The sequence below is a fragment of the Urocampus carinirostris genome, chromosome 19, assembly GCF_059441175.1.
Source record: "Urocampus carinirostris isolate Australia breed hairy pipefish chromosome 19, RoL_Ucar_1.0, whole genome shotgun sequence".
NCBI classification, from domain to species: domain Eukaryota; kingdom Metazoa; phylum Chordata; class Actinopteri; order Syngnathiformes; family Syngnathidae; genus Urocampus; species Urocampus carinirostris.
Window position 1 is genome coordinate 13,670,861 of NC_142367.1, and position 23,134 is coordinate 13,693,994.

Consider the following 23,134-nt stretch of genomic DNA (forward strand, 5'->3'; position numbering starts at 1 on the left):
AACAAATCATTTAAAAAATCATGCATTGTGATTTCTGGATTTTTATTTTTAGTTTATCTCTCACACAGTGGACATGCAGCTACGCTGAAAATGTCAGACCCCTCCGTGATTTCTAAGTGGGAGAAATAGCAAAATAGCAGGGTGTTCAAATACTTATACACACACACATATATATATATATATATATATATATATATATATATATATATATATATATATATATATATAAATTTACTATAAAAAGTACTCTGACTATAAATATATCTATTCAACAAATTATTTTATTGAGCACATTTTTTTCCACATCACCGCAAGTGAAAAATAACATCAATAAATAAAAGCAGCCCAAAAATACAAACACTTTTTTTTTCACTATTCAAAATAGAAGAACCATCTTTACAGCCTTTACAAATAAGACACTGTTTATTATACATTCAAATATTTGATTCTCATTTATTTATACATATTTATACATTTATTTTAGTGCTAGAGTTAAGACACAATAGAGAGAAAAGAAACTGGTGCTTTTTCGAAGTAAAAATAAAAATCTTGATTTTTAATAGAAAATTATTTTTGTTATCATCGCGGAGAAAATAAATGAGTTCTGTATGAATATCGAACCTTTTCCTTTAAAAACATTTAAGATCCAATACTGGACGATACTAGTCGAATTGTTTGCGTTTTCCTACACGGACAATTTCGAGTTTTCAATTTACCTACGATGCACCGAAAAAAGAAAATGAGGGTAGCATTCAACCAAAGCAAAAGACGATGAATTACAATGCTACAGCTAAGTCGATGATGCCAGTGCATCTGATTTTACAGCATCACAACGATATCCTAGACCCGCATGCTACGTGTCGGCTAGAGCTTAATTTCGGCTTCAACGTTCTGCTGTTGGGTGCGAGCTATAGCATTTCTACAGCTAAGCGTCATACGATTTTTTTCCCTTGACTTTTCAGTAAATGTGAAAAGTCCATTTCAGTTTTTAACGATAGAGTTGTTCCGTGAAAAATTTTACAATTGTGTTTTTTTTCACTTTCATTTATGATACCGCTTTCCATTTTATTTTGTCGGAATAGAAAACCTTTTCTCATGTTTGTTAATGTAAAGATAAAAACAATAAATGAAACATATTTTTCATGTCAGGATAATAAAAGAAGTACAGTTGAACTCCAGGTTACAGCTTCCCGATTTTATGATGTTTTAACGTTTGGCACCTCGTTACAACATTTTCCTCACCATACAGCATCCATAACTAATTATTTCGTAAGCCCAAAAACATCATCCGTATGACGAGTTACGTTTCCAAGATGGCTGTCCGCTGTTGGTGGATGTCATATAAGAAGCTGGTCTGCTATTGGTTTGCGTCACAGCATCAGAAAGTATGAATTGATGTTGTATCACTGGGGTTGACTGTATTGTGATACTCTCGCATCCCTTTATACTCCAGCCATTTTCTTTTAGTAGTTGTTCTAGTTCAGGGCTTACATACCCTTCACTAGTAAATGACCCAGTATGGCAATCTGTCATTCACCAAAACATTTAAAAAATATATAACTTGAGAATAAAGTTTGGTCCATCTGAATACGTAGATCAGAGCTAAGGATGCCTGGTCCTTGAGAGCCATCTGATGATTGATTTGGCGTTTCAAATACCAATAGATTAAAGAAATATCTGACAATGGAACCCTAGGACCATACTTATTATATTTACTGATCCTCCTCTGATGCTTGAGAACCATTTGGTGATTAATTAGGGATTTTGAAGAACAATGATTAAAGGTCTGACAACGGTTCATGAGGACCAGGCTAATCCATGTCTGATTCTCGAGAACCACCTTGTAATTGATAAGGGGTCTCCAGGATGAGGCTGATCCTCATCAAATCCGCGAGAACCACCTGGTGATTCATCGGGGTTTTCCAGGATTGAGGGATCAAAAACAGATCTGAGAACGGTTCTCGAGGACTAGACTGATCCTTGTCTGATCATTGAGAAACACTTTGTAATTGATTAGGCGTCTCCAGGACCAAAGGATCAAAGACAATGGTTCCAGAGAACGAGGCTGATCCTCATAAAATCCACAAGAACCACTCGGTGATTTATCACGGGGCTTCCAAGATCAAAGGATCAAAAACAGGTCTAAGAGCAGTTCTCAGGGACTAGACTGATACTTGAGAACCACCTGGTGAATAAGGATCAAAGACAGGTCTGAATACGGTTCTTGGGGGCCAAACTGACCAGTGAGAACTACCTGGCAATTGATTAGGGGTTTCCATGATCAAAGGATCAAAGATGGGTCTGACAACAATCCCTGAGGACCAGACATCCCCATCTCGCCCCTATCACTCAGTGGTTGCAATTTTCCGATTTTTTTTTTACCCTTTGATCATCATTAGACCATCAAAAAAACTTGCTACACAATTGTTAGATAAAAACAAGCATCTGCTGCATCAAGTTCCAGGTTAGGGATCAGTACTTTTTTGTTCTATCTTTTGCATATATATTTTTCAGTTCCCTGATATAAGGAGGCAACTTTTGTGTAAAATGATCACTCTTTTCTGGCATTTTGGTGATTCAATATCAAGGACTTTTAGGTGATCCTCCTAATGTATCGTCATTCGACCAGCAGGCTCCAACTGTTTCATGCCAGATTTTGGCTCAGAGGCTCCCATCACAAGGTCCCCAGATCGGCGGCAAAGAACCCCCCCTCCTTCTTCTGCCTCCTCCTCAGTCTGTGCGCCCTCCAACAGACGGCGGCTACCAGCAGCATCACGACTCCTGCGCACAGCAACGCCACCGACACCACTTTGGTCTGGAGCAGGTTGTTGAAGGTAAACGTCACCCCCGTGCCCGCCATCCCTATAACCAGTGAAATCACCCCAAAGGGGAACACGCATCGGTACCAGGACTTTTCAGTGCCCCCCGTGGCTTGAGCCAGACGTTCCAGGGTCGGGTGGGACTCCGGAGGTTTGACTTCTGCTCCCTCCGCGCTAACTGAACTGTTTAAATTCTGGTTCTCCGAATCCTGGGGTAGGGTGTTTGCCCCGTTGCCGTGGCTGCAGTCCAAGTCCGGGTGCAGGACCGGGGCGGGGGGCTGGCGGCCGGAGGAGCAGCCCATGTCGGAGCCAGTGTCCTTGGCTGAGGGGAAGGGGGTCCTCTCAGAGCGGGGTTCTGGTGTGTGGCTGCCGGAGTTGAATACAGTACTCGAATACCTGGAAATTCAAACATACGTCAAATTTGGATAGAAACAGGGGGTTGAAACCTATTTCTCCCAGGATGGGACTGAATCTATGAGTTATTTATAGCCCCGAACAAAATCCACTCACCCCTTTTTGTCACGGTCTGTCGATGCGTGATATCTACATTGCAGCCTCGTAGCATGAGCGGCGGTAGCGGCAGCGCGTGTGTGCGCATCTCTGTTGCCATTGTCCTGGTTTTATATAAACATGGGTAGGTGAGGGAGGGGCTTATCTGAAGCAGTGGACATGCTGAGGGGATTCAATTGGCTCAGGGAGCTCGAAGGGAGATCGGCTTTGGCTGACGTTAACGCCTGAGCGCTCCATTCAACGGCGTCCATGCATTATTTAACTTGCACATGAGTGCCAGGCAAAAAGTGTAGTGTACACACATGCAATTGAAACAAAAAAAAGATATTTGTAAAATGGTTGTGATGGATCCAATAGGGTGTTATAATTGCATTTTCCTTTCCAAGAAATGCTTTCAATTAAATAAGAAAAACAATGGTGATTCGTTGGAATGTAAAGAACATCTCGTTAGTTAGTTGGTTTCTTTTTGATCCAAAGCAAATTTGTTTTGATGATAAAACCTGCATACTGCACATCAAAATTATTTAGAAATGGACTCCTGGCACCAGTTTCATGTCTTTTTTATCAAAATCGGCGGTTAAGTTTTTCCTATCATTTGTGTTATCCTGGCTATTACAGATATTTCATTTTAGTTAATAACTTTGCTTTCATTTTGTATTTTACTGTCCTTTAACCAGATTTTTAAGTGTTTGCAATCTTTTAAAAAAATATTTACATAAAAATAGATTCCGTATTCTCTGGATTATAAGGCGCACCCATATATTTTCCATACATAAAGCGCACAGGACTATAAGGCACTACAGTAGGAACGTCAACAACAGTCAGATAGGTCAGTCAAACTTTATTAAGCCCCATCACGTTCTGACCGCCCGCTGGCAGTCCGTTGGACTGTTGAGAAGCAAATACATGTCTCAGATATGTACAGACACTGTGGGATCAGTCACTGAAATATGTTATGCCACATTTCATTGGACAGCCTAAACTTTTGGGATCCAACATATGATGACCATTTCAAATATACTCATCACAAAAGCATCACTATCAGTCTGAAACTAGATACCAGAAAAATATAAAGACGGGGTAGCTCACCAACGACGCCGTCTTGGAGCTATAATATTCATCGATAATACGATAATATATTTATTTTTTATGTTCATTTATTTATATGCAATTATTTGAATATGTTTTAATATATTTAATCTCATCTCATCTCATTAGCTGCACCGCTTATCCTCAGTAGGGTCACGGGGGTGCTGGAGCCCATCCCAGCAATCATCGGGCAGTGGGCAGGGGACACCCTGAACTGGTTGCCAGCCAATCGCAGGGCACACAGGGACAGACAAGTCGCTCGCTCGTTCACACCTAGGGACAATTTTCACCGGCCAATCCACCTGAAATACATGTCTTTGGAATGTGGGAGGAAACCGGAGTGCCCGGAGGAAACCCACGCAAGCACGGGGAGAACATACAAACTCCGCACAGGAAGTTCGGTAGCTGGATTCGAACACACACAAGAGGTTCCCAAGACCTTAGAACTGACCTGAGAACTGTGCCGCGCAGGCGCCAACCACTGCGCCGCCGTGCTGCCAAATATATGATATATTCTATATTTTATATATATACACACTGGAGGCATATTCCCCTTAGTCGCTGGAGTCAAGAACACATTTATATTTTTTATTCTTTCTGGGAGATTGATACAGAGGAGGGGGATTCCCAGCCCCCTCGCTCAACTCAACTGATGAATTGCAACATCTTGTTGGGAGTCATTAGGTGACCAAGACCCAAATTCTAACCCCTAATGCAAAGTGCCAAACAGGGAGGCAATGGGTATCAATGTTGTAAGTCTCCGGTATGACCCAGCCAAGGCGCGAACCAGCAACCTTCCAGTCTATATATACTGGTATATATATATATATCTCATCTCATTAGCTACACCGCTTATCCTCAGTAGGGTCGCGGGGGTGCTGGAGCCCATCCCAGCAATCATCGGGCAGTGGGCAGGGGACACCCTGAACTGGTTGCCAGCCAATCGCAGGGCACACGGGGACAGACAACTCACTCGCTCATTCACACCTAGGGACAATTTGGACCGGCCAATCCACCTGAAGTGCATGTTTTTGGAATGTGGGAGGAAACCGGAGTGGCCGGAGGAAACCCACGCAAGCACGGGGAGAACATACAAACTCCGCACAGGAAGTCTGGAGCTGCATTTAAACCCATGCAGAAGGTTCCCAAGACATGAACTGTGCCGCACATGCGCTAACCACTGCGCCGCTGTGCTGCCCATATATATTTATATATATATATATATATATATATATATATATATATATATATAATATACAGTATATGGTCAACTATAACTTGGTTTTCAAATTTACAAGGCAAGATGTCCACCACGTGACAGTTTTTCTCTTATATTTGGGGGTGTTCTTTTGCACCAGCCCAACCTAAAGTGTGTGAGTCATCGGTGACAGACCACCACCATGTGTGACATTCCCTCGCAAATGCAATATGTGTCCATGTTTATCACGCCTCTCCCGCTTCACAGTGCGCATTCCCGAGCCCCCCGCCGAGGAAGCGGTGGAGATTTCATGCGTGCGGTCTTTATTCTCTGGCGTGGGTGTGCGGATTTAACCTGTTTTACCACTCTCTTCCTGATGCACCGGGTAATTCTAGTGCCCATGTTTTTTTTCGTTGCACAGGTCTCACAGGAGAAGCCTCTGCTGAGGATGAAGGAAGTGAGAAAAAAAGGGAAAAATAGAATATATAGAATTACTTTCCTCCCTGGGCAGGACGGTGGCGCAGTGGTTAGCGCGTGTGCGGCACAGTTCATGTCATGGGAACCTCCTGCGTGGGTTCTAATCCAGCTCCAGACTTCCTGTGCGGAGTTTGTATGTTCTCCCCGTGCTTGCGTGGGTTTCCTCCGGCCACTCCGGTTTCCTCCCACATTCCAAAAACATGCACTTCAGGTGGATTGGCCGGTCCAAATTGTCCCTAGGTGTGAATGAGCGAGTGAGTTGTCTGTCCCTGTGTGCCCTGCGATTGGCTGGCAACCAGTTCAGGGTATCCCCTGCCCACTGCCCAGAGATGGCTGGGATGGGCTCCAGCCCCCCCGCGACCCTAATGAGGATAAGCGGTACGGCTGATGAGATGAGATGAGATGAGACTTTCCTCCCTCGTTTATTGCGGTTAATGGGGACCAGAAACGCCACGTTATGCAAAAAAGCCACAAAGTAGCTGCTCACTATTGTTAATATGTGCTCTGCCAGCCCTCACTCACAACAATAGTTGACCGGGGATAATGGATCGTGGTCGCGTAGGGGATGTTCATTTTATGTGGAAAGAATGGAAAAAAAGAGCTGCCACGCATGTCATAAATTTGCTACACTGCCCAAGCTCTCAACGATAGGTGCAGGGGCTAATGGATCACGCCCACAGCTATGGATTTCATTTTCGCCGAACCACAACGTCACATTTCAGCAGCCTGAACCGCTATAAAGAATGCGCTCTCAGCAACAGTTGACTGGGGATAATGGATCATGGTCGCACTGGTACTGTTTATTTGATCTGAAAAGACTGGAAAAAGAGCTGCCACGCATGACACAAATTTACTCTCATGGTCCCCGCTCTCATCATTAGTCGACAGGAGATAATGGATCATGGCCTCAACCACGCATTTCTCTTTAGGCGAACCATAATGTCACATATCAGCAGCCCGAACCATTATAAAGAATGCACTTTTAGCAATAGTTGACTGGGGATAATGGATCATGGTTACACTGGTACTGCTTATTTTATCAGAACGGCTTGGGAAAAGCGCCGTTACGCATGACACTAATTGGTTCTCATGGCCCCCGCTTTCATCATTAGTTGACAGGGGATAATAGATCATGGCCTCAACCATGCATTTCATTTTAGGCAGACCATAATGACACACTTGAGCAGCCCGAACCATGATAGTTAATGCACTTCCAGCAATTGTTGGCTGGGGATAATGGATTATGGTCGCACTTGTACTGTTCATTTTATCTGAAAATAACGGAAAAAGAGCCACCACGCATGACACAAATGAGCTCTCATGGCCCCCTGCTCTCAGCATTATTCGACAGTGGATAATGGATCACGTCCTAAACAGGGCAGGTCATTTTAGGAGGGCCACAATAGCACAATTTAGAAGCCCAAACCAAATAAAATGCACTGTGCCGGCCACTGCTTCCAGGAAATATGATGGAATCGTGGCCACAAATTCGCATTTCATTTCAGGCAATTCAGAACAAGTGCCCCCTCTGACATAACTGCCTTCTTTTAATCCCAGCTCGGAGCAATATGGGATTAAGGATAATAGATAACAGCCGCTCGAGTGTAGTTCATTTAAGGGGAAAAAAACAACGAAAAACCAACCACCATACTCGATAAAAGTTGCGCTCTGACAGTCTTGGTCCACAGCAATATGCAATCGGAGATAATGGATAGAAGCCACACAAGTGAATTTTACTCTTTCGGTAATTAGAATGGCAAGAAGAGAACCACCAAAAATACGCACTGCTGGCCCTCGCTCGTGGCAATATGCAATGAGGGATAATGTATCATGTAATATTTTTTAATCCGCAATAAAAAGCGATTACAGTGCAGTACTACCAGGCTTTAAGCCATAATGAGCAATATTAAAGTAAGGGCTCCAAAATGAATGATTTCCGAAATGCATTTCCTTTGGTGGCGGGCCCACGAGTAATGGATTGTTTGTGTGCACGGCCGTTTTCCCAAACAAAGCGCCTCATTGTTTAAAAGTAACGCTGAGACGGCTGGCCCGTAGCCTTTCTCCCTTTTCAGTGTGGTCTCCCATGGCGCTCGCAGTATTATTTAAGACCAATCCCAGCACTCAGCCTTGGAAACATCAATATCGTTTTGTCTGCTTTCGATTTTGTAGGTCACAGTTATGTCGATTGCTGTATATTTATGAAGCTACCGAATGCGAATGATCCTTTACTACGGCACCTTCTAGAAAATTACGAAATACTGTACACATTTTTCATGAGAATCGAAAAAATGATAGAGCAATGTTCATTTTGTATTGAAAATTTGGATTGTTAATGCGGCAATTGTTACTATGTCAGTCTTAAAGGGACACTGTGTAATATTTGACTGCTGTATTTTGTTGTATTGTCTTTCAAACAAGGAATAATTCAAAATATGCAGACTCAAAGTGACCAAAACCACCATTTTAATCATTTTTTTCATCTGCCTTTTAGAGGTTTTTGGGTACCCGAAGCAGCAAGATGGCTGACAATTATATCAGCTCCATTTAAGTGAGCCTCATGTCAAATAAATGCTAATTTCTCACCCTTCAAGTATTTAACAACTGCATGTTTATATACGAAATTCATGTGTTTTTGTTTACCACGCTTTTTTTTTCACAACTAGGTGGCACTAAATTAGGGGTGTCAAACATGAGGCTTGCAGGCCGGAGCAGGCCCGCCAAAAGTTTGAATCCGGCCCGTGAGACAACACTAAGGGAGCGCAAGAGAAAAACAAGCTGCAATTTTAAGTATATTAACTTGATGTCACTGAAGCCAGGCACCACTATCAAAGAAACAGGAGCTGGATTTTATTTTTGCTCTCTTTCTCTCTTTCTCTCTCTACTCTCATTTTCTTTCCCTTTCCTTCCTTTCTTTTTCTCATTTCTCTCTCTCTCTTCTCTCCTTTCCCTTATCTTTCTCCTGTCGTTTAATCTCTTTTTCCCTCTCTCTTTTCTCTCATCCTTTTTTCTCTTTCTTTTGCTTTCTCTCTCTCTGTCTATTTTACCACTTTCTTTCTCTTTTTATTTATGTCCATCTAATTTACTTGTCTGTTTCTCTGTCTCTCTTGCCCTCTCATTCTCTCTTTTTTGTTTCTTTTTCTTCCTTCTCTCTCCCTCTTTCTTTCTCTTCACTCTTTCTCTGTATCTGTGTGTCTTTCTTTTTTCTTTATTTCTTTTTCTCTTTCTCTCTCCCTCCTTTTATCTTTTTCTCGCTTTTTCTTTCTCTTTCTTTCACTTTTCCTTTTTCTCTTTCCCTCTATTTTACTGTTTATCTCTTCCTCTTTCTCCTTCTCTTCCTTTCTCTTTCTCTTTCTTGTCCATCCTCTCTTTCTTCTGTATTTTTCATTTTTTCTCACTTACTCTTCTTTCCTTTCTGTCTCTTTCTACTGTATTTTAATCTCTCTTTCTTACCCTACCTTTTCTCACTTTGTCTAATTTTTCGCTCTTTTGCTCACTCTGTCTCGTTCGCCTTTTCCTGTCTTTCTCTTTTATATCGTTGTTTTCAATTTTCTCTTTCTGTCTCTCTTGTTCTTTTGTGCTCTCTCTCCTCTTTTTGTCTCTTTCTCGCTCTCTTCCTCTCTCTTTCTCTCTACTCTTTCTATGTCTCTGTGCTTGTCTTTTTTTCTCCTCTTTTCTCTTTCTCCCATTTTCTCTTTATTCAGTCTTCTTTCTCTCTTTATCGTTCTTTTACTCTCTCTCTTTCTTTCTTTCTCTTTCTTTCGCTCTTTTTTCCGCTCTATTTCTTTCTTTCGCTCTCTTTCTTTTGCTCTCTTTCTTTCTTTCGCTCTTTTTTCCGCTCTATTTCTTTCTTTCGCTCTCTTTCTTTTTCTCTCTTTCTCTCCTACTTTCTTTCTCCTTTGTTTGCTCTCCCTCTCTCTCTCTTTCTGAGCATAAGATATGAAGAAAAGCTTGGTCACTTTGAATTTTCGTAGTTTGTATTCTTTCTTAGTACTCTTTCCCGGTTGAAAGGCACAATACAGTGAGTTGTCAAATTATAAACACTGCCCCTTCAAACAAGAACAATGCCTCACAATAATCGAGCGACTTGAAAAGACCACACTTTCAGGAAACCGCACGCCGCAGAATGTCAGATGAACTCCATTCATTTAGTCGATGCGAAGCGTCCGAAACGCCCTGGGAAGACGACCTTTTATCAAGTCGGATAAACAAAACGTTGCTCGTTAAATTACAGAAAATGTTTGAAATTCAAGAAAGGGCTCATCATTGGAGAGGCTATGGAGAATTTAATATACCTCGATCTTGAAATACGTGTAATGGGTTTATGTGTCTGTACGTGGTGTGAAACTCCGGAACAGTCTGTGTTCTTACGATTGTTGGCACTAAAAAAAAATAAATGTGACTTGACTTCAGTGTTCATTTTACCATTTTACCTCTGAAAAGTGATGGGTCCCAGGGACTCGCATGCTCAAAAATCTATGGGTCCCAACAGAGATCTATGGGTCCCCAAAATTCAGTGTCATCGAGGTTGAAATTGTAAATCGGTGACAAATATATAATCTAAATATATATATTTATTCAGTTTTAATCATCAAATTATTAATTCATTTTCTGCATCAAATTATTGTTGGTAATATACCAATTAAAGGGATAACCACAAACCTGTCTTTTTTTCATTTTATTAACTTCTTTATACAACATAATTCCGAATATCAATTATCAAAGCAAGTGAGCCGTTTGAGAGCCGGCTCTCTTTAATGAGTTGAGCCAAAAAAGCCGGTTCTCTAAAAAAAGACGGACTTCCTTTCACTACACAACTCGAACGCGTTTGACTGGATTGATTTGCCGTTTGGTGATAGTCGGTGTATACCGGATGGTACCCATAATTGACAAATTTTTGTCTTGCCCGTACAGATTTTCTTGTACGTCGTACACGTCTTAAAATGTACAATAAACGTACTTTGTACGGCAAAAACGTACAGGTTGACAGGTATGAATTTCTCCGCCGTTTTTTTGTGCCGGAATTATTGCCGTTGTTATCACTTTCTGCATTATGTTTCGACTTATTACTGACACTGAAGAAATGACCAATTTTGTGTTGATTTTCACCTAATACTAACTGTTTTTTCGGAGGCATACTTAACCTTCGCTCGACGACAAGCACCACAACAATGACGTTATCTCGAAGCAACGAGATCTTGTTGGCCAAGATCGGCGTGCAGACGAAAACTCGAACCGCGAGACTTAAACAACAATGGCGGATCTGCCTGACGAAAAGTTTGGAGTGCAGTAAATCTTTGTTAAAAAAACAGTAATCGGCTAATAATGACAATTTTGGGGCAAAAAAGTTGCGTCCCGGGGACGCACGTTGATTTGAGACTATGCGTCCCCAGCAAAAAAATGATGTGTCTAGGATGCAGGGACGCGGGCAAACAAGAACACTGGTACTTGTGCTTACATGATGACATTTATGTAATATGTTCTCCATTTGTCCTTTTTGCCAGTGCTGGTTGTGAATTCCGTTAATAATATATACAGTGGTACTTCTACTTTATGAATTTCATTCGTTCTGGAAGTAGCTTCGTAACCTGAAAACTTTATAAGTAGAGACTCATTTTGAATGTAAATCCGATAATCCGCTCCAAGCCCCGCAAAAGTCCAGTAGGATATTTTTTTTTAACAAATCACAAAAGAGCATGTTAAAATTAGATTACTGCACAATAAATATAGAGAATAAAAGAAATAATAAAAATATTTACCTTTTTGCCTCGCGCTTCTTGAAAAACTGATCCAATGATGTCTGCTTTTAACGGCTTTGGCAACATCAAGTGGACGTCAACCTGCAGCTTATTTTTCTCTTGCGCTTATCTGAGCATTGTCTCGCGGGCTGGATTCAATCCCTCAGCGGGCCTGATCTGGCCCGCGGACCGCCTGTTTGACACCCCTGGACTAGACTAACGTTACGTGTCCTCACTTAATCACTCGGACTTTGCCAGAATATCACAAAATTAAAACTTGATGTTCAATTTTACCACCATTGTGTAAAAGAGGAGGTTATTTTTCTACAAAGTATAATTAAACACTGATTAAGATGATTTAACTCAAATAAAAAGTATCTCACACACACACACACGCAGTCATTAATCAGCTAAAAACTAACGCTAACATCAGCTAGCTGTCAGCGACAAAAAGTTTGTTTCCATACTTAACAATGCAAATCAACCGATAAAAAAAAATACTGTAGTGACTTATCTTGCTACTGTGCTCCCTTCATCATCGTCGGTGACTCCATGTTTTGGTTTTGATTGCTGCCTTACCATGGTGGTGTTTCTGCGCCATATCACCATTTTGCTTTGTAAAGTGTGGAGTTCTCCAACACTGTGCGGACTTGGGTCGAACTGTTTCTCCGTGTCTGTCATGTCTCATGAGTTGAATTTTCTGTAGCCCTCGAAAATAGCACTTTAATTCGGACTCCACCTCGCTCTTTTATGCTTACCGACTTGCGCTGCGTGTGACGTGATTGGCTCCGAGACATGCTGAGTGACGCATAAATCACGTGACGCAACAAATCGATGAACTAATTCGTTGCCAATGCTTTTAATCATTATTTTTAATCGATTCGTGGTTGCAGCTCTATTTGCTGTGAATGTCAGTCTAACGGGGGGTAGTGGGAAATTTGCTTTGGGTTTTGTGTGTACGAGGTGAGGGGTGGGATTTAACACTTTTTCTCAGTCCCACTCCCCTGTCAGGCATTCTGTTATGACCAGGGTTGGGTAGGGTTACTTTAACTTGATTACTTTCAATTACTTTTGGAATTTTCTTCAATACCAAATATGCTAATAAAGGACAAAAGAAACTAAATATGAATAAAATTATCGTAAATTCAGGACTATAAGCCGCTACTTTTTTCCCAAATGTTCAACCCTGCGGCTTTTTCAGTGATGCGGCCAATTTATGTATTTTTTCTAACAGCCCGAGTACAAAAGGTAAGATTTAGACCAATGGAATATATGCGAGTGTGTAGCTGGCGTGTTTTTGATTAAAGGAGCGTAGGACGACGTCTATATGACAGACTCTTTCCCATACTGGGGAAGACGACTTTAATGACGTCAGTTAAAAGGAGGAAGATGAGCACGGTTTACCAAAATTTTTACAAGTACCGTATTTTTTATTAACAGACCCGTTTCCTTGTGTTGCTAGCGTGTTCCTAGTAGCGTTTTGCTACCCGGTTTGGGATGAAAGTTATATTATTATTAAAGCTTTGAAAACTCTCTCGGTGTACCGTCTTTCTTCGTAAATATGTGTAACCATATATAATATGTATTTGCAACTGTATATTTTTGTAATGTATTTATTTTAGAGACTTATTCTGATATGTTTTCCACGGGCGTATCAAAAAGAAGGGGCGAATACAACGGGGGCTGATGGGAAGTGGCGTAAAGGTGAGACATGTGTGTGGACGCAGTGGACAATCGTGGATATATATTTTTCCCACCCTTACCTTTGGAAATATACTTTTTTTGACTCTGCAGGTCTGCGTCATATCTTAAGTACCAGTATCATTTTAAGTTCAATTTGCCGGCTGTTGTTTTTGGACTCGCCCCTTTGGCCTTGTAGTGTATTATGATTTGACGGATAATGGATAATAGATAAAGAATATAGAACAATAAACCTTACAAAATCCCCCCCTAAGTCACAATTGCGGGACTCAAATTCGGGTTTGGGTTAACTTCGTGATTGTGTTACATGTTTTTAATATGGGCGCATGCGGCTAATATCCAGGTGCGGCTTGTGTAAGTACAAAGGCTTATAAAGCTAAAAGGTGGTGGGTGCGGCTTATAATCAGGTGCGCTCTATAGTCCGGAATTTACGGTTCTAAATTTTGTGCAGGCTTGGGGAGTAACGGAATACATGGAACGGCAAAAATGATGTTGGCAAGCTGTTTGGATTTATTTTCATTTTGTTTCTGTCACATTTTATGTTAGTTTTGCCGGAGATCAAAGAGATCAAAGCCAGGAGAGAAGGCTTACCACGTGTTGTGAGTCATGATTTTATTCATATTTAGTTTCTTTTGTCTTTTATTAGCATTTTTGGTATTGGAGTAATCCAAAAGTAATTGAAAGTAATCAAGTTAAAGTAACCCTACCCCACCCTGGTTATGACCCAAGTTATAGTTACATGTGTCACAAGCAGAGTTTGGTATTCATTAGTTACTCTGTTAGATTTACTTGAGTAATATTTGGGACATATTATACTCCTGGGAGTATTATTAAATCCTTATACTATTTACTTGAGTAGATTTGCGAAGAAGAAACGGTACTCCTACTCCGCTACATTGAAACCGTTACTGACTTAAATCCCTTCCATGTGATCACACGCATTTCTCAGAGTCCTTCGCTTGCTTTCTTCTCTCCGTGTCCCCTGAGTGAGAGCCACTGTGCGTCCCAAGCCCCGCCCCTTTTAAAGGGCCGGCGTCACATACCAAGCAGGTGGCTGTTTTAAAGCAAACCGGCAGGTGTGTGATCGACCATGGAGCCCAAAGGTAAAAAGAGGCTACTGACAAATTTGTTTTGTGTTTTTTTGGTCCAATATGGCTCGTTTGACATTTTGGTGTGCCGACCCCTGTAATAGCTTGTTGTTCTGCCCGCAGAGCCTGGTATAAAAGTATCGGGCCTTAAATTTGCTACTTTTGCTTAATTTATTCCTTCGATTTATACTATTATCATTTTATTGGTTATTCAAGTACTTTAACTTACCTTGATTATTGTAATCTATTATTAAATTAAATGTATTTTTTGGTGATTGGATGGATTTTGATGATTTGATGTGATGATTTGGTTGAATAGTTGTTTAAAAAAAAATTGGTTGCTACAGTTACTTAGCACTTGAGCAGTTTTTTTCACCAAGTACTTTTACTCAAATAATTATTTGGATGACTACTTTTACTTCTAGTTCAGTCGTTAGATTCTGAATTAACAGTACTTTTACTTGGGTAAAATTGTTAGCTACTCTACCTACCTCTGGTCACAAGGACTGTAACTAACTGAAATAGATAAATAAATGAAATTAACGAAAAACGCACCATTTGCTGTTAGTTACCACGGCAAATGTCAGCAAACACCCCTTATTGATAAATAGGCGCCACTTAGGAGGCATTTGCTATTAATTCTGGGTTCGGATATGTCACGGATGACTCCACACTGGATTTCATTTATTTTAATGGTTCTGGAGAAATTGGATGATTGGCTTTAAAAGTCCTTAAAAAGTGCTTGAATTTGACCATAAATGGGTGTGTGAACCCTTGTGTTTGATGTCTTATGTCTTCTTGTATTAGTAAAAAACAATCAAAAGATAAGAACAGTCTGCGAAATAACTGATTTTATATTGTATCCCCGATTGCATTTTGCTGTAAGTGCGGTCGCAGAGACTCTGCGAATGTGAAATGCATTCTTGCGGAGGTGATCCATTCTCCCTGATCGCATATTGCTCTGAGCAGGGGACCACACTTTTGATAGGCAAGATAGCTCTTACTGTACTGTACTGTATTTTTGCCTCAAATGACCTGCACTCATGCAGCTGCGATCAATTATCCCCGATCGCTTATTGCTGAAAGCGGGGACCAGAAAAGCCCACATTCTTCGGGCCTTGCTTCTCTTTTTTGCCATTGCTGTATTTTAGTTAAGCCAAAAAGTTAACTGCACTCATGACACTGCGATCCTTTATCACCAATCGCCATATTGCTGCGAGCGAGGCAGGCCAGAAGGCATTTTGATCCGGAGGTTTGGTGTTACAGCCCACGTGAAATAAAATGCATGATTGTGTTAAAAATATTCTGTGATCCATTATCCCTGATCACATATTGCAGAGAAGAGATGCAAGCAGAGCGTATTTTTATCAGGCCTTGTTGCTTATTTTTCCCGTTGTGTCCACCAAAATGCCAACTGCTCTCATGCAGTCATGATCAGTTATCCCCAAACACATTTAACTGCCTACGGGGACTGGCACAAGGCACTTGTGTCACTAGGCAGGGTTCCCGCGGATCCTTGAAAAGTTTTTAAAAGCATTACATCCATTATTCTAAAAAGAAGGCCTTAATTGGGATTAAAATGTCTTAAATCAATTTCCTAAAGTCTTAAAAATGTGAGCAAATAAGATTTATATGTGTTCCAACTAAAAATATTTAGTAATTTTTTTTTTCTAGGATTTATGATAAAAATGCTTGTCAATGTAGCAGAGTTCATTGGGATTAGTAGTTATCTGCTTATCTGCCAGTTTTTGACTGAGGATCCATGTAAACATCCTTCTTATTGTTTTCTGTGTCTAAAACTTTGGAAACTCTGTCTCAAATTCGATTTCAAAAGGCATTAAAGAAGTCTTAAAAAGACTTGACTTAAACTTGCTTTCAGCTGTAGTAACCCTGGTTACACAGTTGTGCATAAAGGAAATGCACAGTTGTGGCCGCAATCCACTATCTCGGTCAACTATTGCTGAGCACAGGGGCCGTGAGAGCACATTTATATCATGCGCGGCGGTTCTATTTTCTGTTCTTTCTTCTTAAAATAGACTGTTATGGTGCGGCCGCGATCCTTTATCCCTGGTCGACTATTGATGGTAGTGGGGGGGCGGTTAAAGTTTAAAATGAGGAAGGGGGTTTACTTCTTGTGCCGTCCCTTCTCAAGGTTTCTTTATGTTCCTCCTGTAGAGGTTTTTGAGTTTTTCCTTGCCCTCATGTAGGTTTTAGATCAGGGGATGGTGTCATAATAGTCCGTAGTCTGTGCAGCCCTTTGAGACTCCTTGTGATTAAGGGCTATATGAATAAACATGCATTGACTTGATGGTATCCCCTCTGTGAGATTTCGGAAGTAAACGTAAAAGAATCTAGCTTGAGGTCCAAAAATACTTTTGGAAACCGTAACCATGACGAATGCACGGTTTTAGAAACACGTTTTCTCAGTTTGCTGGGTTATACGCTCCATTCTCAAAGTCTCTTATCCTCAATTGCCGTTCTTGTCCTTGCAGCTAGGAGAGATTGGAAGCGTTGTACCGATTCGGAGCTACTCGACCTCCCAAACGCGAGGAAGAATAAATGTTGGGCGGTGTGGGTGTGCAAACTCGAAGAGGACGTGGGTAAAGACAGGAGTCTAAAGAGCTCGAGCTACTTCACTTTTTTCTTTTAGTGCTCTTCACCCGCGCTGTGATCCTCCACTTTCCGTGAAAAGCAGTTTCATTTACCGTGGGATAGCATCACTTTTGGTTTAATGAGCCAAACGCTTTGTTTTACTTAACGGCAAGAGTCATTACGGCTGCCATGGGAACAAGAGCTAGGGGATATAATGTAGATGTCAAAGCCGAAAGTTGAAAAAAAAAAAGGATTAAAAGGAGAATAGACAAAATGTCACACGATTCATGGCAACTGTGTCACGTCGCTGTTAGGTGTCCGTGACAATGTCGAGGTAAAGCACTCGATCAAACGTTTCCCTCCTTGGATGTTCTTTACGAGGCAATCTCATTAATAGGCATGCAATGATACCACTCTCATCTTGGATGATAATTAAAATCTATTGCTCACATTCGTACACGGCTTCTCCTTAATTGTGTATCTTCTGCTACGGCGCTACTATGCACTCTATTCCCTTAATAGTATTATTGGTGAAGCGTTTTATCGGACATTATGTGGTTTGACTTTTCAAATGATCAACGTAAATATGGTGTTAGACAAAACCCTCTTTCCCTCTCTTTTTCTCTCTCGAGCTTGCTCTCTCTTCCTCTAACTCTCTTTCTCTTTTTCTTAATCTCTTTCTCTTTCTTGCTCTCTTGCTCTCTTCCTCCCTCTCTCCCTCTCTTTAGCTTGCTCTCTTGCTCTTTCTCGCTCTCTTTTTCTCTTGATCTGTTTCTCTCTTTCTCTCTATATCCCTTTCTCTCTGTCTTTCTTATGCTCTTTCCCTCTCTCTTGCTCTCTTTTCCCCCCTCTCTCTTTCTTTTTCTTTCTTTTTCTCTCTCTCTGTCTTTCTCCCCCCTTTTTTCTGCTCCCTCTTTGTTTATCTCTCTTATTGCCTCACTTTTTTTTACTCTCCCGCCTTGGGTCTCTGTCTCTTTTTTTCCTCTTTTGGTCATTCCCCTCAATCTCTTTCTATCTTTCCCAGTTTCTTTCTCATTCTCTTCCCCCTTCTCTCCTAGTCTCTCTTTTATTTTCTATCTATCTTTTTTTCTGATTGGATTTAATAATGTGAATATAATTCTGATAATTGCACATTTTAATTTAATTTTAAACATTAATTATTTTGATTTCATGTATTTTCTTAAAATTTGTATTCTTTCATTTTGAATTCAAAATTTAAGTAATAATTTTTCACACTAATGTATAATTTTAGATTAACTTTTTATTTGATTTAAAATTCAAATACAATTTGAATTTTATTTTTTGTATTTTATTAATTTAGAGGCAAGTATTTTTAAAATATGTTTGTATTTATTTTTATTTTACATTTTTGTTCATTTTTTGATTATAATCATTTGGATTTGAATCAAATTGTATTTAATTTCAAGTTTTAATGCACAAAGAAACTCTTTGCCCAGGCAAAATAATGCTAAGAGGAGAAAAAAAACGTGGGTCAAATAAATACACAGTAGATGGCGATAATACCCTGCTCGATCTCTTCACCCTGTTCAATCCTCGCCGTTCGAGTCGAAGAAAGAAATTATTTTAAAATACGAAAATATTGGATGACTGTGTGCCATCAAAGCACTGCTTAAAGGTACAGTGAATGGTTTAAAGAATTGGATATTTGAAGCTATCTTGCCAGTTTATTGATCGCAATTATTACCTACACAATTAGGTCATCTTTGTTATTTAGATACAATATCAATATTCTGAATGCCAACTTCTTTTAGCAGGTGGCTATTTTAAAGCAGTTTTAGGGAGTACAATGGATGCTAATGTAGGCTTATATGTGAGTACATAGGTACAGTATTCTGCTATTTCTGCTTTGAACTGCATAATCCTTCTATTCGATACACTTGAGAAGTAGAATTTCTTTCTTGATTTTGGTTGCTGCACATCATTAGGGTCAAATGGTGGGTGCTCGGGGTAGACCAGATGAGAAAACGAGCTTAAAGGGTCGTTTCATCATCCAAACACAGGATGGCAGCAAAGCTCCGTCCAAACAAACGGGTAGCTCTCAGTTTGAGTCTTTTAAAATGACCAAGAAGTCTACTAAAATTTGCTAGAATTTAAAATCTTTGTTTACTATCAGCTGTAGGATCACAGGCTGCACTATTTTTATTTAAACTAAAGAATGTACGATATTGGTATTACAGCATGCTAATATAAACAAAGTAGCAATATGATGATGAAAGGTATTACAGTAGACACTCAGGATAGGACATGAATCGGTTCTGAGGTGGGGATCCCAATCTAAAATTGCTATAAGCGAGGGAGAGAAAGATTTAATACTAATAATAATTATTATGGTAACTCTTATTACACTTTAGGCCGATCTCCAAGCACTACTTTGTCAATAATTTTGCTTATTCTAATATTCTTTTATCTTTTTTTTCTCTTTAAAGTCATTATTCTGTGTTAATCCTGGAGTGACATGTCTGATCTTGCAGAAAACAATATTCACTACATTGTTATCAATGAGAATTAAAAAATGTAATTCAATTATGAACCCAGGTATCCCAGCTGGAAACATTCAAATAACAAAGTAGTATATAGCAAGTATCATGTGTAATATACTGTAAGTGTGTATGATTAAATAAAATAAATAAACATCTAAAGGTAAAACAAAATGTTTTTTTACCTTTGGTGAGACATGAGTTCAGCTGGTCAAGTGGAGTAGCAGTTGGATGCAGAAGGCATTTGAAATGACGACGGTGGATTAAAAATAAAACAGATTTTAAAACTTCCACTTCCGAGGATACTCATGCCCTGAGAAGAATACTTTGCTTTAATCACCTCCTTTTTTAAATAATAGTCCAGATTGTCTGTTGATATGTAACATTTTGTGCACCTTTTGCCACATTTCTTGATAATCGCAAGTTTATTGTGTTTTTGCTTCTCCCTTTAGCATCACTGAAGGCCTTGGGACCCATAGCTAATAAATACAGTACAAATAATACAGTATGGTATTGCACTAACCATATTCAATATTTTAAACTGAATGAACATGAAGGCATTGTGGGAGGTAGTTCATTTTTAATCCAATAGCTGACCAGCATCTTTTATGACCTCGACCAATAGCAGACAATAGAGTGGCCAAAGCATCTTATTGCACACCGTAACTACGCCATAAGGCCGTATCCCGAGGGTTTACTATATTGGGAATCCAAACAGGAACAAGGAAATTTCCTAGAAATGTTAGGTACAGGAGCTAAACCCCCGCCACCATTCTTTCTGCTTCTACTCAACCGTCAATGAGTTTTAATGACCTTATTTATAAGTAACTTCACCTGTCAGTTTGGTAAACGCACCCGTCTTTTCTTTTCTGGCTGCCACCCAAAAGGTTGCGTGTCACTCTGAAAAGTAATTATCTATTCAAAAATTACTTCACCTTGATGCCGATCCTCCAAAACTGCTTGAAGATAGCCACATAATAAATGAATAAATATAAGTAATACACATAATATACATAATAATATACATAAGAAAACAAAAGATAATATTAATAATAGATAATAATAGAAGAAAAACAACCTGTTTAAGCAGTAACCCTTAATATTTCTTGGCCTGTGCATTCTGAGAGCTTGTAAAGTAACACGGATGAGACACTCTATATCCATTTTGTATTTTGTCTTCAAACCAGATGATTTCTTTTTTACCCTAGGCAGTATGTATTGCAAAAATATTAAAATTAATAAGACCAAAATTCAGCACTCTCTTGCAGTAAATTATGTGTTCACGTTTGCCACGTTGATATCATGCCACTCCCCCTAACCACGCGCTGCCTACCATTTGCTACTGGTGACACACAACCAAATGTGCACTGCCCCTGAGTTCAGTATTTTATAGTAAATACGGCTAAGATCTGAGTATTTACGGAAGGGAGATTATCAGAATATCAATAAGGATAAATTATGCGTTCTCGTAGGTTGTGCTAGAGACGGCACCACATTAATTACAGTTTTTTGTAGATACTGTAAATATAAATACGTTCACCCTTCGGATGTATTGTATTCAGTGTAGTGCTGCTTGCTGATTAAGGGTTCTATGTTGTGAGCGGAGGAAGACCGGTCAATTATGAGAAGATATTATAAGGCATGATCCACGTAGCAGATTAACGCTCCATGTTGTAACGACAATCGAGTAACAATAAAAAGCAATTGCGTACCAGGAACGTTTTCCTTTGTACCTTGCTAGTCCCAACGCTGGTCGCTACCATTTTCACACCAGAATTTATGCGTCTGGCCAGCACAGTGTCACGGAAGCTGAGAAACCGGTCGGAACATTTCCTGCAGCGATCTTTAAAGGAAGTAAATAGTCCAATTGGTCTTCTGCTATCAAAGAAGGTAGTGACGTGTGGTGTACCCCAGTGGAGGTTACGTGGAGGGGGTTCCTAAGCAGTTCCTGAGGCACAGCCCCCCCCCCGGCACTGGAGCGTCGAGCAAAGAAGTCATGTGCAGATGTGGCCGAGAGAGCTTCCAGATGACTCGTTGCTAAGGACAGCGAGACCATCAAAGTAACAAACCATCTGGACGCGAACTCGGGTCTGATCCGCTCCAGCTGGATCACCTGGAAGAACACATTTGATGGTAAAAGACCCCAAATCAAGTCCTGATTTCCAGAACATGGCTGAAGGTGCATGCGGGGTGACATCTTGATAAAGCTCGCTGGTGCCCGTTTTGTTATTCTTATGGGGACTCTTCTCACAAAAATGTTCACAGAATCCATTATACAGTGGACCCTCTGGGTAGGGTGTCCCCACCTTAAAATGTTTTCACCTTACAGTGTGGAATAAGATTTTCCCCACTTTTCTACATCAACACTTGTTCGTATGACGAGTTACTTCTCTAAGATGCCTGTCTGCTATTGGTCAACGTTAGTTGATGCTATTCAATGTTGGTCTGCCATTGGTTTGCATCACGGTATCATAAAAATACAGATATGCTATTGTCTCAATTACCTCCCACAATGTCATTCTCTATCTTAATAAAGTTCAGAATCTGCTGCTCTTTGTAAGGACTGCAAATCAGTCATACAATACTGTATGACTGTACTGTATTCATTCGTTATGGGGTCCCAAGGCTTGCGGTGATGCAAACACGTGATAACCATGGGAACGAAGCTTGCGATTATCAAGAAATAAAAAGGGCACACAAACTTACGATAAGACAGACAGGCTGTTATGGGTTGACGTCATATACAATCCCGATCTGCCATTGGTTTGCGTCTCACCATGATGAAAAAATGCTGATATGCTAAGGCTGAACTACCTCCCACGTTGCTTCCTTTCTGTTTCGGTTGCTTCGTATACATTACTGTATTTTTTTCTACTGTTTGTAGTCACTGTGCGTTCCAATGCTTGCAGTGACACTAAATGGTTGACGCGAAAACATGGTAATGATGGAAAATAATCTTGCTATTAACATTGAATCTGAAGCAGACACACAAATCCCTACCCATGCTAAGTTGCATGTTCGACAAACGTAACTAATAAAACTATGGAGAATATTTAAGCAGATAAATCACCTAATGTAAGAAAATCCTCTTGAGTGGAAGGTTTAGAATTTGTTTCATTTTTAATTCGCCGTCTGCGTCTCCCTCCCCCTCTGCATCCAACCTGCTACTTCATTCGACCAGCTCGTCATTTAGTCATATGCACATATATCATGAAATATCACTCATAAGTAGTTCCGACAATTAACATGCAATTTAAACTGTGACTTTAAATGTTCCCATGAGAATCAAAAGCGCGAGGAACATCTCCTTTCACGTCTATTACTCGTGCATAGACCTCTCCAGAGGTCACCAAATAAAGACGCCCTGTATTGATATAATAGGAAAAGAAGTCCCCGCGGGCACTGCGGTGGCGTACGTGGAGCGAGC

At 40.3% G+C, this 23,134-nt stretch overlaps 1 protein-coding gene across 1 annotated transcript; it reads right to left on the reverse strand.

Annotated features, from left to right (window-relative positions):
• Positions 1–259: 259 nt before the first annotated feature.
• On the reverse strand, positions 260–3,474 carry LOC148347399 (transmembrane protein 100-like). Its single transcript, XM_088324130.1, has 2 exons — positions 3,330–3,474; positions 260–3,215 (listed from the first exon to the last, which is right to left on the reverse strand). The coding sequence occupies exon 2, from the start codon at positions 3,119–3,121 to the stop codon at positions 2,675–2,677; it is 447 nt and encodes a 148-aa protein (XP_088180256.1). The 5' UTR covers positions 3,122–3,215; positions 3,330–3,474; the 3' UTR covers positions 260–2,674.
• Between the last annotated feature and the right edge of the window lie 19,660 nt (positions 3,475–23,134).